This window comes from Dermacentor andersoni, chromosome 5, assembly GCF_023375885.2.
Source record: "Dermacentor andersoni chromosome 5, qqDerAnde1_hic_scaffold, whole genome shotgun sequence".
NCBI lineage: Eukaryota > Metazoa > Arthropoda > Arachnida > Ixodida > Ixodidae > Dermacentor > Dermacentor andersoni.
In genome coordinates this window covers 100594546-100609373 of record NC_092818.1, presented here as the reverse complement: position 1 = coordinate 100609373, position 14828 = coordinate 100594546, and the positions used below count along the sequence as shown (strand labels likewise).

The 14828-nt window shown below is 43.5% G+C and overlaps 1 protein-coding gene across 5 annotated transcripts in view; it reads right to left on the bottom strand.

The window, feature by feature from the left end:
* The window catches only part of LOC126530961 (pyruvate kinase PKM-like), a 75009-nt gene that overhangs the window by 274 nt on the left and 59907 nt on the right, over nucleotides 1–14828 (bottom strand). For all 5 annotated transcript variants that reach the window (XM_055070887.2, XM_050178296.3, XM_050178298.3 and 2 more), the window contains exons 5-11: nucleotides 14131–14317; nucleotides 12258–12400; nucleotides 9581–9708; nucleotides 9341–9491; nucleotides 7617–7936; nucleotides 4402–4520; nucleotides 1832–1988 (exon numbers count right to left, since the gene is read on the bottom strand). In XM_055070887.2, coding sequence (XP_054926862.2) covers nucleotides 1832–1988; nucleotides 4402–4520; nucleotides 7617–7936; nucleotides 9341–9491; nucleotides 9581–9708; nucleotides 12258–12400; nucleotides 14131–14317 — 1205 coding nt within the window. The remainder of the gene's footprint in view (nucleotides 1–1831; nucleotides 1989–4401; nucleotides 4521–7616; nucleotides 7937–9340; nucleotides 9492–9580; nucleotides 9709–12257; nucleotides 12401–14130; nucleotides 14318–14828) is intronic.

Here is a 14828-nt window from a genome sequence, read left to right as displayed (position 1 = left end):
GGGCAACAGCACTGATGTGACATAACAGTAATAGAAAAACACAGCAAAAACACAAGTGCATCACTTTTAAAGCTTGCAGATTTGGATAGACTAGATAAGATGCAAAGCAGCTGCCAGTGAATTATCACAGATGTACTACAGAAAGTTGTACAAAGCTGCGATGTAAAAGCACCAGCATTAAAAAGAAACGGCAAATGGAAGGCAAAAGAGATTCTTTTAATTAGCTGATCACACTGACACCTCCCTACATAGCGTATACATTTTCACAACACAGGGATCACAGCACACTTTCAAACCAGTTGCCAGCAGCTGCAGTTATCAACATGAGACTTGATTACGTCGAAGATAGCAATTTCTCACAGAGGTGGTAATTCATTCCGATTACCCAGTCCAATTGTTCAGTAACTGCCTTACCTCGCAACATGCCACCAGCATTTGTACATCCTGTTGTAGGATTACGTGGCAGATGGCTGTGACCAACAGCCCGTCACTCACAGGAAGAAAATTGTAGCGCACATTTACAAACAACCTATCCCCATTTTTCTGTAACCTTTTCCCATGCTTCAATATCTGACAAACATACAAATACATAAGATCAGCCAAGCTGCATCAATGGCTTTGTTCACTGTAGGGAGCCACCGTGTTAAGTTTAGTAATTGGGGCCACAAGATTCTGTGCGCAATGTAAGATTGATCACATCAATCTTCAGTGCATCATATAGTGTTTAAATCTCTTGCGCCTAGTCAGTGATCAGTTCACATCACCCTGCTTTCTGAAAGTCACTTAAATCCCGACTTTTCCTAATTGACTTCAACAGTTGCGACACCAGTCTATGCAGCTCGCAGTGAAACACTCATATCGCATCTCATTTCCTGCCCATTTCACTTCGTTAAAACACGTTGGCGGGCTAGTTGGTGTCTGTGTATCTGTTTCTTTCTACGTCCTTGTTCAGTCATGCTTCCACACTTCACTTGCTGCTGAACTCTTGTAACCAGTGGCAGGCAAAAAAATACCGTGCAACTCTGAAAATCCTTAATAGCAAGCACCCATGCTCTAGATGTGCCTTAGTGCTGGTGGCCATGTCTCGGAGTGTGGCAAAACCGAGCGCGATCCTGCAATTGCCCTCGGGCCATGTGTGGCACCACTGCCGTTAATCGTGCACAGGGATGATGGAGAAGGGAGCCCTTCGCGAATGGCTTTGACATGGATTGCGCACCTCACATCTATCACTAGAGGGTACTGCACGACAGCAGTGCTGCACAGTCACCAATGCAATTGCTAAAATTTGTAAGCCGCTTGTATGTTTCTTTGGTGGAGTTACTGCAGCAGCAGCTGCCATTCTTCACAAAAGCGCAAGTCGGCAGCTAACGTGTTGCAGACTAGAGGAGTTCAGTTTCTTTTGAGACCTTGTTTTAGAACCTTTCTTTTACTGGGACCCTTTTTTTTAGCCACTAATGTGGCCACTTCCTCTCGCACATCTGCATGAAAAGTCCATGCAACTGGGTCAGAAACAACAGTAGGTAATGTAAAGTACACACTAAACGAAGGATGTGAACAGATAATGGAGGGGGGAGGAGGGATTTCAACGATCTTCAACGACAAATAACGCCAGGTCAAAGTACGAAGCTTGAGTGAAAGACTACGGGAACACGGAATCCATGCCAGGCCAATCGCAAAGAGCCCTCTCCCCGTCATTCCTGTGCAGGACGAGCAAAACGCGCCCGCCGGCAGCTTCACACCTCCCATCAGGCAACTGCAAGAGACTCCGCGATATCGCACGCGGGATGTGCATTGCACTGGCTGGTGGTGGGGGCTGCCTTAGACGACGTACACAACACGCAGGGTGTTGGTGGCTCCAGCGCCCTTGCGCCAACCGGTCACAACGATCACGGCATCATCCTTGCGCAGGAAACCACGCAGCTTGCCTATCTCAAGGGCGTACTCAATGCGGGCGTCAACATCACTCGGCCAGTCGGCGCTGCGTTCACCTGCACCGAAAAAAGTTGTGGCATTTGGTACATCTGAATGCAGAGTGAATGAAAATACTGCTTCCTAGGTTTTCCCTGTAACACTTTTCAAAAGCTGGTCAGTAACTTGTCCAGAAATATTGTGGGGGCAAGGTTCTTTGCACTACACACGAATACTTTAATTTTGCCCTGATACTACTGCATACTCCAACACAGACAAGTAGACAACTGCAGTGAAACCTCATTAATTCAAGAAATATGTTAATTCAGGCGCATCCTCTAGTCCTGGCAGGCATATATATTACTTAATGCCATCAAACACGTTAATTCGGACATATTTGGCCTCGCATTGGTTAATTGGGACAACCCTAGGCAAACTCGGAGGGCCGTTAATATGCAATGCAAACAAAGCAGCGAAGTCCGCATCACCCTAGTGATCAGGGGAAATCATACATGAATGACAGCAATGCCAGAACACTTTATTCATATTTGTGCCTTTAAAGCCTATATTCTTGCGTTTAATGCCGCACATAACACTGTGGTAGTCACCATCCATGATCGTGTTGATATCCACCATGGTTTCATCCACAGTGTTTGCGGCAAACAGTCATTCTGACTTGCTCGTCAGCTGTGTGCCTTCATAACTGCATCTATGTATGATTGCATTGCTGATCACCACGATTTCGTCCACGGCGTTTGTAGAGACGAGTAGTTACATTCTGACTAAGTGCATGCATCAGCTGCTTGCCTTCAAAACTGCATAGTTGCTCTCTACGATCGAGTCGGTATCGACCGCAGTTTCGTTTGCAGTTGTTGCAGCAAACGGCTCTAGTTTCGTTTTGACTATGTGTACTGGTTGTGGCGAACAGTAGTTTCGTTTTGGCTCGGTGCGTGCATCAGCCGCGTGCCTTCGAAACTGTAGTTTCCATACATGATCGTGCCAACAGCGACCGCAGTCTCATTTTGACTCTGTGCGTTTGTCGGCCATGTGCCTTCGGAGCAGCGAAGTCGCCATCCATGATCACATCGATAGTGGCCACGGTGGTTACGGCAAGCAGTAGTTTCATTTTGACTCAGTCAGTCAGTGCAAAGCTGTCGAGGATGAACAGCAATGACTACATCGCAATGGAGAGACATGTTGGCAACCAGCTCACTGGTGGAAAAAAAAAGATCGGGATGAGTGCGCAATAGTGAAAAGTGGGTCTCAGATAAAGGCAAAAGAGAAACAGGATTTGCCGATTCATTCAGTAAATAAAAGCATGTTGACACAGCAAGCATTTGTTTGTTGGTTTCTTATTATCCTCGGTATTTCAACATTTGGTTAATTTGGAATTTTTTTTTTGGTCTCGTGAAATCCGAATTAACGTGATCTTGTTCATGTTTCAGACGTGTTTCATCATCATCAGTCTATATTTATGTCCACTGAAAGGATGAAAGTCTCTCCCAGCTATCTCTAATTACCCCTGTCCTCAGACCTGCTTATGACATCTCAAATTTAGTGGCTATGTTGTCTGTGCCACTTGCTTAGAGTACTGAATAGCATGTGGCTCTTGGTTGGCCTAGCACCAAATGAACTGTTCATGCGACAGTCTGGTTGAAACCGATTGCGTAGTCAAACATTCCGCACTGCATGTATGCAGTAATTTATCTTGACCACTGTTTAAGCTCGGTGAGCTAGGGAGCCTCACAGTCACTTCTGCACCTCAGCAGCCAGTTACGCAATGTGTTCAGAATCAACTGAGAGGCATTCAAACAATTACTAAGCAGAAGGTTTGCTTACAGTACAGAGTGTGTACACAGCTCAAGTTCACTTTGACAGGTGCAGACAATGCTGCACACATTACACTTCACTCCAATGCCTGCCATACAAGTGCTGAACAAATGCCAAATGAACTGTCCTAGAATTATGAGACGTTGTCATCGCACTGAATGGCAAGCTCTGGAAATTATTACGCACTAGTGCCACCAAGTGCAACAAAGCAAATTTTCCCCTCAAGCTTGGTTATTTCATTACATTGAAACCTTTCCACCAACTTTGGGTTTACATAATCATCCTTTAGCAACCTCTTCCATGCTTAGATGAAGAAACTGAACGAAATAAACAAAATTAATCTAGTGACTGGCAATATGTCGAGAAAGATAACAAAATTATATGGTGTTTATGGTGCTTTTTATGGCACCGACACCCTGAGCAGTAATATTTACCATCAAACACAGCCACATCGCAATAGACAATTCTCAGAGCTTGCGTGAACTTTTCCCATAATTCTTTACATATTAGTACAGCAGTTCACGCATGATAGATCAGAGCAGCCAAATAAATAGTGACATGGTTGCAATGAGTAAAATGTTTTTCACATGCTACTACAGAGCCACGCACAATGCACCAGTCAGCACGTCCTTATGCAAGTACATACACTGCAATCGCACTCACCCGTGTAAAGCAATGGTAGAATACCCCTGTACAGATGAGCCTGACGAATGGTCTGCTCCACTCTAGAGATTGCCAGGATGGGGCAACGAGGCCGGTACTTTGCCATCAGATGTGCAGTCCTGCACATCACACACAGACACAATCATATCAAGCACTGTCCAGATTCCACCAACCATGCCCCGTGAAGAACGAACAACATGAACAGTGGTAGTCATACAATGAGGTGATGTCAAGACAAAAAATATCAGACAAACAAGGATGGTGCCAAAATGTTTTTTTGCTTTCCACTTTCTGGACCTACTTCAATTAAAGGACTACTGAATGAGAAGCACTATTAAGCTTTGATTGGTAGAGTACTCCTTCAGCAGACTGGTTATCACCAGTAAAAAATGGACGGCCAACTCTTTGAATTTCATGCCTAAAGCATAAAGCTAACTATGCTGGTCATGGCTTGCACAGTATTAATGCAAACTAGGGGGTCATTATTATCCAGGAATTCCAGCATTTGAAGGTTAAAATTTTTTTTTGCTCACTTTTTAATGCAATGTAATCATTCCGTATTCGTAAAATATTATTTACCTAACCCTGCCTATGTGCTCTCAAAGTACAGTTGAACCCACTTATAATGATGTCCGTTTTTAACAATATATCAGATATAACAATGAGCAGCCAATGAACCATCAACTTTTGTATGTGTTCTATGGTAAAATAAACCACGTACATGCTGCTTTAGCTGTTATAACAATTCTATCTGGCAACTAAGCATGTCCGCCGAAAGGAAGGTCTGTGTGTGGGGTCGGGGGGGGGGGGGGTCAAGCAAGTGGCTTGTTACACTTGCCTTCGTGCCGCGCGCCCATCATGGCACATCCTTGTTGCATCGCATCACTGGCTGTACATGCCTCTCCCTTCCACCCTCTTATGAAGGCAGGAGGCATGAAGGGGAGACAGGAAAGGGGGTGAGTTACGAAAGCGTGCCGTGAGGGGGGGGCACGGTGCAAAAAAGGGCGTGCTAATGCTGCTTGCTTAGTTTTTTTCTTGGATTTCACATTCCTTTTATTTTCGGCGCAGACACACAGTAGCCAGAATTGATATAGCCAGTAACATGGCATGAGAATGTTGTACTAAGCGGTTTATTTTTCCATAACACGCATGCATGCACGCATGCACACAAACACACACACACACACACACAAAGGTTCACATTGCAGCAGTTATTCATCGTCACATTACAGTATTGTCAAAACCAGTAATGCTATAAATGGGTTCCAGGCTACTTCTGTGTCTTATTAAAATGCTTCAATGTTTGCCCCCCCTCTGCCTTGTTTGTGCAACCCAGTTATCACAATGGAATTTTCTCTGAACAAGAATATTGTTTAAGTGCATTCAACTGGAGGTGACATGATGAAGAGTTGGCATGGTTATTTCAATAAAGCTTCACCACACTGCTGCTGTCTGGCTCAAGCCAGACAGCAGCAGTTCTACGTTCTAGAACAGTTGTAGCAACAATTCATGTTCTATACATACAATCCAGCTTATTTTCACACTCCTCTTTAAGGGTTTTTATACGTTTCCCAAGCATGCTAAGATAATATTTTTAGTCATTGGATAATATAGTGAATAGCTGAGAGGGAACTGCACTTGCCTAAACCTACAATACCTATGATAAATGGCTTTTGTTGGTGCAAGGGCCAGATCTGGCCAGAGTTCCAGACATATGGTAATAATGACATGACAATGGTACATGAACTGAATATAGTTTTAAAAAGGCCTAAAAACATACAATGTCCCTTTCAGCTCGCTTCACCACACATTACCCGCTACCCTTCATCACTTAGCTCCATGACATCACAGGAACAGACAGCTGTTAAGCTCATTTATTAGATCATGCCAATAACCTGATTTTTTTTCTTGTCTCAACCAATCAGTGCCTGCCCATGGGGATGTCCAAGTGCAATGGAAGGTTCCTAGCAACTCAGTTAGCTATAGACTTTAGAATTTTGTTTTTTTAAACAGCCTCGCTGAGTCTTCTGGCTTCCCTGGGTGCATTCTCTGCATATTGCCCCTGCACACACACCAAGAACAGACATGGCAACACTGCACATGTACTTTTCACAGCTGACATTGTAAAAGCAAGCACAACTCAACACCTATGCACAATTCACAGAGCAAGCTCTGCTGAAGGACTTGTTATTTTTGTTTTTAATACTTTGTAAGCCAAGTCTACTTCCGTACATTGCTGTCCAATGCTGCAGCTATCGCAAGAAGAAGCGAACCTCCCGAGGTTTTTTTTCAGTAGATTCTGCAATGCCCATTCAAATTTTCATGCATACCTTTGTGTAACTATGCGGAATTCTTTTATGTTTCCTGCGAGTCACAATAACACACCCCTACAAAGGTTGCCAGAAAGTCCTGAAAACTTCCAAGATGGTATTGATTACTTTAAAGGGACACTAAAATTAATATTTGAGCTTGTTTAAAATTACCTATCTACAATGTGAAAAAAGCCACCCTTAATGTGAGAACAGGCTTGGTAATTCGGTAAAAATGCACAAGTGAAAAATGGATGGCAACACCCAGTTTCTGCACCCAGCTGATGTCATGAATTTTTATGCCATCTATTCGGGCCTAGTTTTTCTTATATTGGTATTGGTAAAGATTATATTCTGAAAGTGCCAATGACTGAGCTTGGCAAGTAAAGAACTTTCACTGAGCCACAACAGCCCAAATATAAAAAAGATACCTTGAGATCTGTGATGTCACAACAACGTATTAATGCTGGAGTTCCGGCGCAATATTCAAAGAATTTAAATTTCAATGTTCTAGCAAATCAGTTCTGCAGAAGTCCACAAGTTGGAGGAAATTTCATGTAAAGGAACACATTTTCCCTAATGTTCAATTTTTTATAACTTATTATCTTAATATTAACAAAAATAGACCTGACATATTTTTAACTAAAACCAATTGTTGCTCTTTAGTTTCTCTTTAAAGCTGTCTTTAAAGGTGTGATATGAAGAGCTAGCAGCACGGTCTTGACACATCAACAGTTGTGTAAATGTGAGTTTTTCTTCACCTTCGTCTGCTAACCACATTGTATATTTTCAACATGTACCCGTACGAACTAGCTCAGCTTATGCTCCTCCTTGCCGACCTTGCTCCTAGCAACCACTGCTAACGCAGCCCGATGCCAGACTGTGTGGGAAGGGGCTGTCACTCGCCTGCCAGTGGTGGTGATGACAATGATTGCAGAAGCAAGGCACTTGATGGAAGCACTGACAGCAGCAATGGCAATAGTGTGCGTGCCGTCCGTGGGGCAGGGTGCGATGTGCGACAGATGGATGAAGACATCCTTCTGGTAGAATGCGGACTCTGCCTCACAGCAGATCTTGTCCATCATTGACACCGTTTCCAGTGGGTACTCTCCTTTGGCAGTCTCGCCGGACAGCATCACGCAATCGGCTCCATCAAGAACTGCATTGGCCACGTCGGATGCTTCGGCACGTGTCGGGCGCGGCTTGTGTGTCATGCTCTCCAACATCTGCAGGAGAGGCCCCCAACAAAGCACATGTCACTGTGCAACCTTGCAGCAAACTTGATAGCAGTACTGAGCAATGAAGATGTGGGGCCTTAACCCTGCAATTTGTATCATAGCACACTCCAGAAAAACTTGTATGCCCCGATTTATGTGGATTGTGATAAAGGAACAAAAAATATATATGGAAGTTCTAGTTTCAGTTCAATTAAGTTTTTCACCTGAATGAATACTTGTGGGGCATCACAGTTGACATGTAAGCTTTTTACTAAAATTTAGGCTACTGATACACAAATCACTGACATACCCAGTGTCTTTCTCTTGCAACCATATCAGCACCAGTCAAGAGTTCTGCCCATGTATATGTGGCCCACCAAAGCAATTCCATATCTGTAGCTTAAGCATGCAGATAATACTTATCATATATATGGTGCAAAGAAGCTGAAGGAGTGGTATGAGTAAACTTAAAAAAAAGTAAGTTTCACCCGAAAGGCGACACATTGATTGCGATAGCAAATTCGTAGACAGCTATACGAATTAAAGATAGTAGATTTATCGGCCGTATAAACTTGTAAACATAGGCATACTAACTAAATTAACAAGCATGGTGTCAGCACGCACAAGCAAACATGAACACATCTCAGCCGATGACCACGGAAACTTGCAGCACAAAAATGAATGTGTTGCGTACCCTGCTAAAAGTGTCCCACAAGAAATGCGGGGGTTCTAGGAATAAACTGTGTCAGTACTAACTCACTAACTTTGGAAGTACTAGTCTAAATGAAGAGATTTTCGACGATGGTCCAGGACTTCGCTGTGGATGTCAGTAACAGGACATACTTCCTACAGTGAAGGCCACTGCTGCTTATGGCCTTTCGCAGAGCTGCAACTACCTGTATTCCAAGATAAATGTTACAGTAATCTGCAAAAAATTTAATTTATTCTGCAACAACAAAATAGATAAGTAAAACCAGGAAATAAAGCTGCAGTTCGTTAAGAAGACTTATTTCTTGGCAGCAGACACATGAGCTCTAATTGCCCCGTGTGTCTGCTCCCTTCCAGACACTAACTCAAGTGGAGAAAGTCCTCAGACTTCAAGCTGCCCTTACTCAGTCTGTAGCAGGGGCAGTCCCTATGACTCAATACCCTGTGAAGTGCCCGAAGTGTTCTGCATTCGCGTCGGCAGCGGACGCTCAACATCTGCTGTGGCTGTGTTGAGGCCAGGAGAGAGAAATGCCGGGATACCGACAGAGTGGCCCACAGACTATGAACAGTTGATTATGGATGATAAGTTCCACAGGCCGCTTTTGTGGCTTCTTCACAAATAAGGACTGCCCGCATTTATTTAACCGTAATGTGCTGTATGGCAAACTGCATGGTCAAAAAGGAAACCTGGAAGGAGGGACGTACCTGAGTAGCACAAATGACCGGCTTGCCAATCATCTGGCACTTGGCAATCATCATTTTTTGAGCCAGAAACACCTTCTCAGCTGGAATTTCTATTCCGAGGTCGCCCCGGGCCACCATAATGCCATCAGTTGCATCAAGGATTTCATCAATCCTGCATGACAAGATGTCCAGAATGAGTTTTGATGAGCCGTGTGCGTTTATATGCACTGTTGCATTCCAAAAGTTGAATAGTTTACTCACTTGCGAACACCTTCGTCATTCTCAATCTTGCACATGATCTTGATGTCCTTTCCTTTTTCACCAAGGACTTTTCTGATTTCCTTTACACCATTAGCATTTCTGATGAACGAAGCAAAAATCATGTCCACCTGAAAAATTTTATTTTTTACTTAATGCTCAGCAAAAAAAAAAGTACTAAAAGCTGGGCAAGGTAATATTCATGCAATGTTATTACAGCATGAGAGAGACATGGAGAAAGCACACACTGCTTTATCTGCACTGTTATAACTCGTAAGACATTCAGGTTATGTTGCAGACTTTCCAAGCATACAATGCACTCAGCTTCAGGGAAGTTGCATGCTTAGACCTACAGCTTATCAGGGGTATCTACGCATTACCAGATTTAACAGGAAGTAGTCATGGACACTTACCATGCGTAAGCACTTAGCCATGCTTAAACATTACACAGATGAAGTTGTAAGCACTTACACCATACCACCTTGAACACACAAACATTCAAGAGAGAAAGCGCTTGCAAAAAAACTTAAGCTTCCCATCTATGCACCTTTCCCCACTCAGCAGTTATGTGTAAGGGAAGCACTATGTGCTATTAATTAACAGTGGTTCTGAAGGTGTTCTACCATGTCAATTGAGTTTGCTTGGAAGAGTAAAAATAAACAGATACAGCTTGACCTAGGCATAAGCAATAAATGCTTCTTTACTTCAACACTGGCATCTTGGACTGTGTTACTTCTTCCATATGTGTGCACACAAACGTGCCTGTTCGACGTCGTGGCTATGCAGGAAACAGGTAGTTTCCTGTATGCCATAGTAGGCTAGGCCACTGAGACAAGGGCCGTCTCTATACCAGTCCTTATGACAGAAAAGGGAGAGACTGCCATAGAGATTGGTGCACGAGTTGTTTTGTTCACATATCTTTCAACTTCTCTGCTTGTGCATATTAAGTTTTCAACTGCCTTTTCTGTCTGCATAAAGACATACATGTGGTTCTGAGCGCAAGCAGCAGCTGGAAAGAAAGCCTTTTACTGCATGGTGCACATATATGCATTTTATTGCCTTTTATTTGCATCCTTATTGTGTTCAAAATGACTTTCTCAGGATTGTCTATTACCCCTTTGATATGCACAATGGGACCAAGAGGCGTTTCATGCTTAAGTCTTGCCTTAACACTGGAATTGTGCTAATTTCCAGTGCTTTTACGATTTAGCACTTTATGTCAAGACATACTAGTCTCATCACCCGCTGCGATACAAAATTGTAGCTTAACAGTGTTTGTAAAGCAAAGAAGAAATAACTGTGCAGCAAGCTTTTGAGAAATCATGTGGAAATTGAAAGATGCACCTCAAGAAGTGTGAATGAAAATAATTTTATTTAGCTTTTTAAAGTCTGAAATACCAAATATGTATCCTAGTCCTGGTTTCCAGGCTCTCGAAGACCAGGGCAAAATCATTCATGCAAATTTGGCGACTACATGTAAAAGCCATGGCTTCGTGCATGTGAAAAGTATTGTACAGGGAGTGCATTTTGACTGCTTAGAGCAAGCACCCGATCCCTTCTTTTCTGTTCTTTAGGCTCTTGAAGCAATGGTTATCAGGTTGGGGAACATACACTGACCTCCTCATATTCTATTGCCTTCTGTCAGCTTGACTCTAAACTAGCTGGCTTAGCTTCACACCTTGAACAGAAACTAAAGTCTTTGCATGCTTTGTACAGTTTTTCAAGCTGTGCTCAAAGGCTAAGATAGGACTCCACACCCACCTCCTAGTTTGCCAACACCAGCTTAGGATACCTACACAATTCGCCTAGTTCATGAAAATTAAAATTTCAGAAGTACCATATTTATTTGCATAATGAAAACGCTTTATTCCGAAAAAGGTTGTGCGAAGTTGGGGGCTGCACTTATTATGCATGATAGAACTTTGAGCAATTTGGCCACCTATATATAAAAAGTAGGAGACAAATGGTACAGTTTGGCATCCGATACGGTATCGGATGCTCCGGAACAGCAGCTGCATTCTAGATGTCTTGCCTGGCTGTAGTACCGGATCGGACACCTGCACAGGTCAGTTGTTTGATCCGGTGCAATAGCCTGGCAGAATGCCTCTAATTCAGCCCGTCAGGCTCCGCAACGAATGGCGAATTTTACCACGTGCCTCCCACTTTTGTCATGCGCCGGGCGACCGGTCCGGCAAGACGGCATGGTAAAACGCCTCGAGTCTGGCTGCGGTTCCAGTGCATTGGGCGCTCTATTGGACACCGAATCATACTGTGCATCTCCTACTTTTGTTGCACGCCAGGCCTCTGATCCGAGACATTTGCCGTGCAGTAGCTCTGGAGCTACTCTGGCTGTCACTCCGGAACATCGGACACCGTATCACAAGCCGAATCGTACCGTGCATCTCCTATTTCCAAGGCAGCAAGTTCGGGATGCAACTATTACGCAAGGAAAAGTGCACTTTTTGATTGAAAAGGTAGGAGGTGCATTTATTATGCGAGTAAATACGGTATTGTGCAACTCCCTAAAGCCCCAATTAAGTCACCTTTTCACATAACTTTATCAGAGGTTTCTGGACATATCCTATGTTCACCTTTAGTGCTCTTTTAAAATGGTAGAGGGCTTGAAACATTTGAACACCTCAATCTGTGCCAGTCTTTCAATGTGCGAACAAAGCCTTACCCCTTGTTCCACACCGAACTCCAGGTCAGCCTTGTCCTTCTCTGACACCGCAGGAAGATCAACCAAGGCTCCAGGCAAGTTCACCCCTTTCTTGCTTCCGAGGGTTCCTCCATTCTCGATGTTGCAGACCAGCTTGTCACCATCTAAAAGAAGCATAAGCATTCTTTTTCTTTTTGTAACTGTTTGTGCATAAGCAGTAAGTGACACTTCCAGCTGCTGACCAATGGCAACAGCAATAACTACAGCACATCTAAATCTGTGAGCTTGTTTCTAAATTTTCCAAGTAATGCAGATGCTTGCACAAATGTTGACATTAGAAAAATGGCCTGCTTCGCTCCAATGTGCAAAGGCTTTTCTGGTCAACTTACACATAGACAAGGTCAAGAAATAGATTGAGGGTTCAGTGAAAATAATGGTCAGAACATGAAACCCAGCAAACACATCACAGAATATTGGGTGTGCTTGACCATGGCACGCCTGGAGCAGACGACAACACTCATCAGTTGTTGCATCTGTCCACTCAATTTGACCATATATGCATGTGCAAAGCCACAGAAATACAGGAATACAAGCAGGGCACTATCATGAGAAAATGTAGCGGATGCTCAGTGTGATGATGTGGATTGTGTGGCCGTGACAACAAAGAAGATACGCGTGGCCACGAAAGCAAGAGATTGGTGTGGCTCGAAATAACGGAGCATGGAACGACTTGGACGGCAGCTCGTTAAACGGCGGTTCGAGTCGCAGCCACCTTCGACCAAGTGTCCTGCGGCGACACAGACCTAATGAGGCCGATGTCCCGCTCTGCGTTTGCTGCTCACCCGGCGACCGGCGGCCTGCTGTCGTAGCAGCCTGGCGTTGCATTTGATTTGAAGGCCTCATGGCCAGTAATGTTTGCGGCCTGGGACCAAGGAGGCACCTGCCTGTGGACCAAGTGATCTGATGTGCCCGCTGCCTGCGACAACAGTGGCTAGCAAGCCACTGACTTGTACTGCAGCAGCTTGCTCTACCGACCTGCTGTACGCTTCTACTGTTTCCACGTCACGGTCGATACAAGCCACCTCGAGAGGTGCTGGACTTCCCGACTGCCTTGCGGAGCACCCACGACGACAACCGCCATGGCAATGATGATGACAACAGCAAGTAGGACGGTCGACGTGTGCTGAGGCACGTTAGGAGGTACAGACGATTATCATTGCTCTGTTGTCTGTTGAGTGAGTAAATTATCGCGTCTGTGGAGTATAGTCAACATTGTCCGTACAAAGCACCTGACTGATGAAGGATCCTGGGCCCATATTATCTTATCACACACACAAATCTAGCAGACATACACTGCATCAGCAGTATGCAGACCAGCTAACCAAGAATATAAAAAAAAATACTACAGCTGAAACCACAAAAATGAAATTCGATGAAATAATATGCACAAAGTTGTTTGATTACATGACATGTTCATTGTTTATAAAACTTTAGTCTACCTTGTACTGCAGGAACACTGAGTAGACACTGCTCTACAGTCACAGCAAGGATAATCTGCACCACACACAAAATTCACATAGCTTTAGTAGCTGTTTGTATATTGGTTCTATAGGTTGGCGTCACTGCTGCAGGTGTGTTCGTATAATTTTATGGGTCGGAAAAGTCATTGTGAAAATTCGGACAGTGACTGTACTTGTACTTTTTTTAAATCAGTTCTGTCTTGAATTATATGCAAATAAACAATTGTAAAATTAGCGGTACCAACATGACAATCGTAAACACATTCTAAACCAAGCTTATGTTACGGTAAAATCAGAAAAGTTGGCAGGTATCAGTATGTATGTGAATGGTTGATTAAAACCTCAATGGCAAGCAATGACCAAAGTCCACTTACCAATCTCCTTGACAGTGAGAGAGATGAGGCCATCATCAATGAAGATCTTGCTTCCCTCGCTCAGTACCTTAGTGATGTTTTCATAGTCCACATAGAGTGTGTTCTCATCACACTTCTCATAAAAAGAAGAGTCCGTAGTGAGTGTGATGGTTTCACCCTTTTTCAGTTCAATTTCTGCAGATGGACCCTGCAAAGTGCCAAGGACAGGCCACTATCAATATCAATTACTTGAATTATGTTGCAACAGAAAAAACAATAGACTTCAGGAATTGTAACTGTCTTCCAATGCTGAAAATATATAGCTTTAGCTTTTAAACTATTATAAAACAAAGTTGAGCAGAACAGCAAAATAAATGCAAAATTTCTTACTCACATGTCACAAGCAAAGAATAATTACACTTTCAAGGTGCGACTATTAAATACATTTTATTTAGGATATAATGATGCACTTATGGACTGGCTTCGAGCATATTTAAGCAGCCAAGCATAATACAGTCGACTTTCATTAATTCGACCCTGACAGAACCGACAAAATTTGTCGAATTAAGCAAGGTGCCTAAAAACGTCCACACCATCAATTCATTCAGCAGTGTTTGCCAGAGTCCAACATGCTCCAGAATCAAAAGTTCGCCCCCATTCTGCATGTTCAAAGCAGAAAACTTGTGCAGAAATTCCATTAAAGCTCCTAAAGAAAGAAA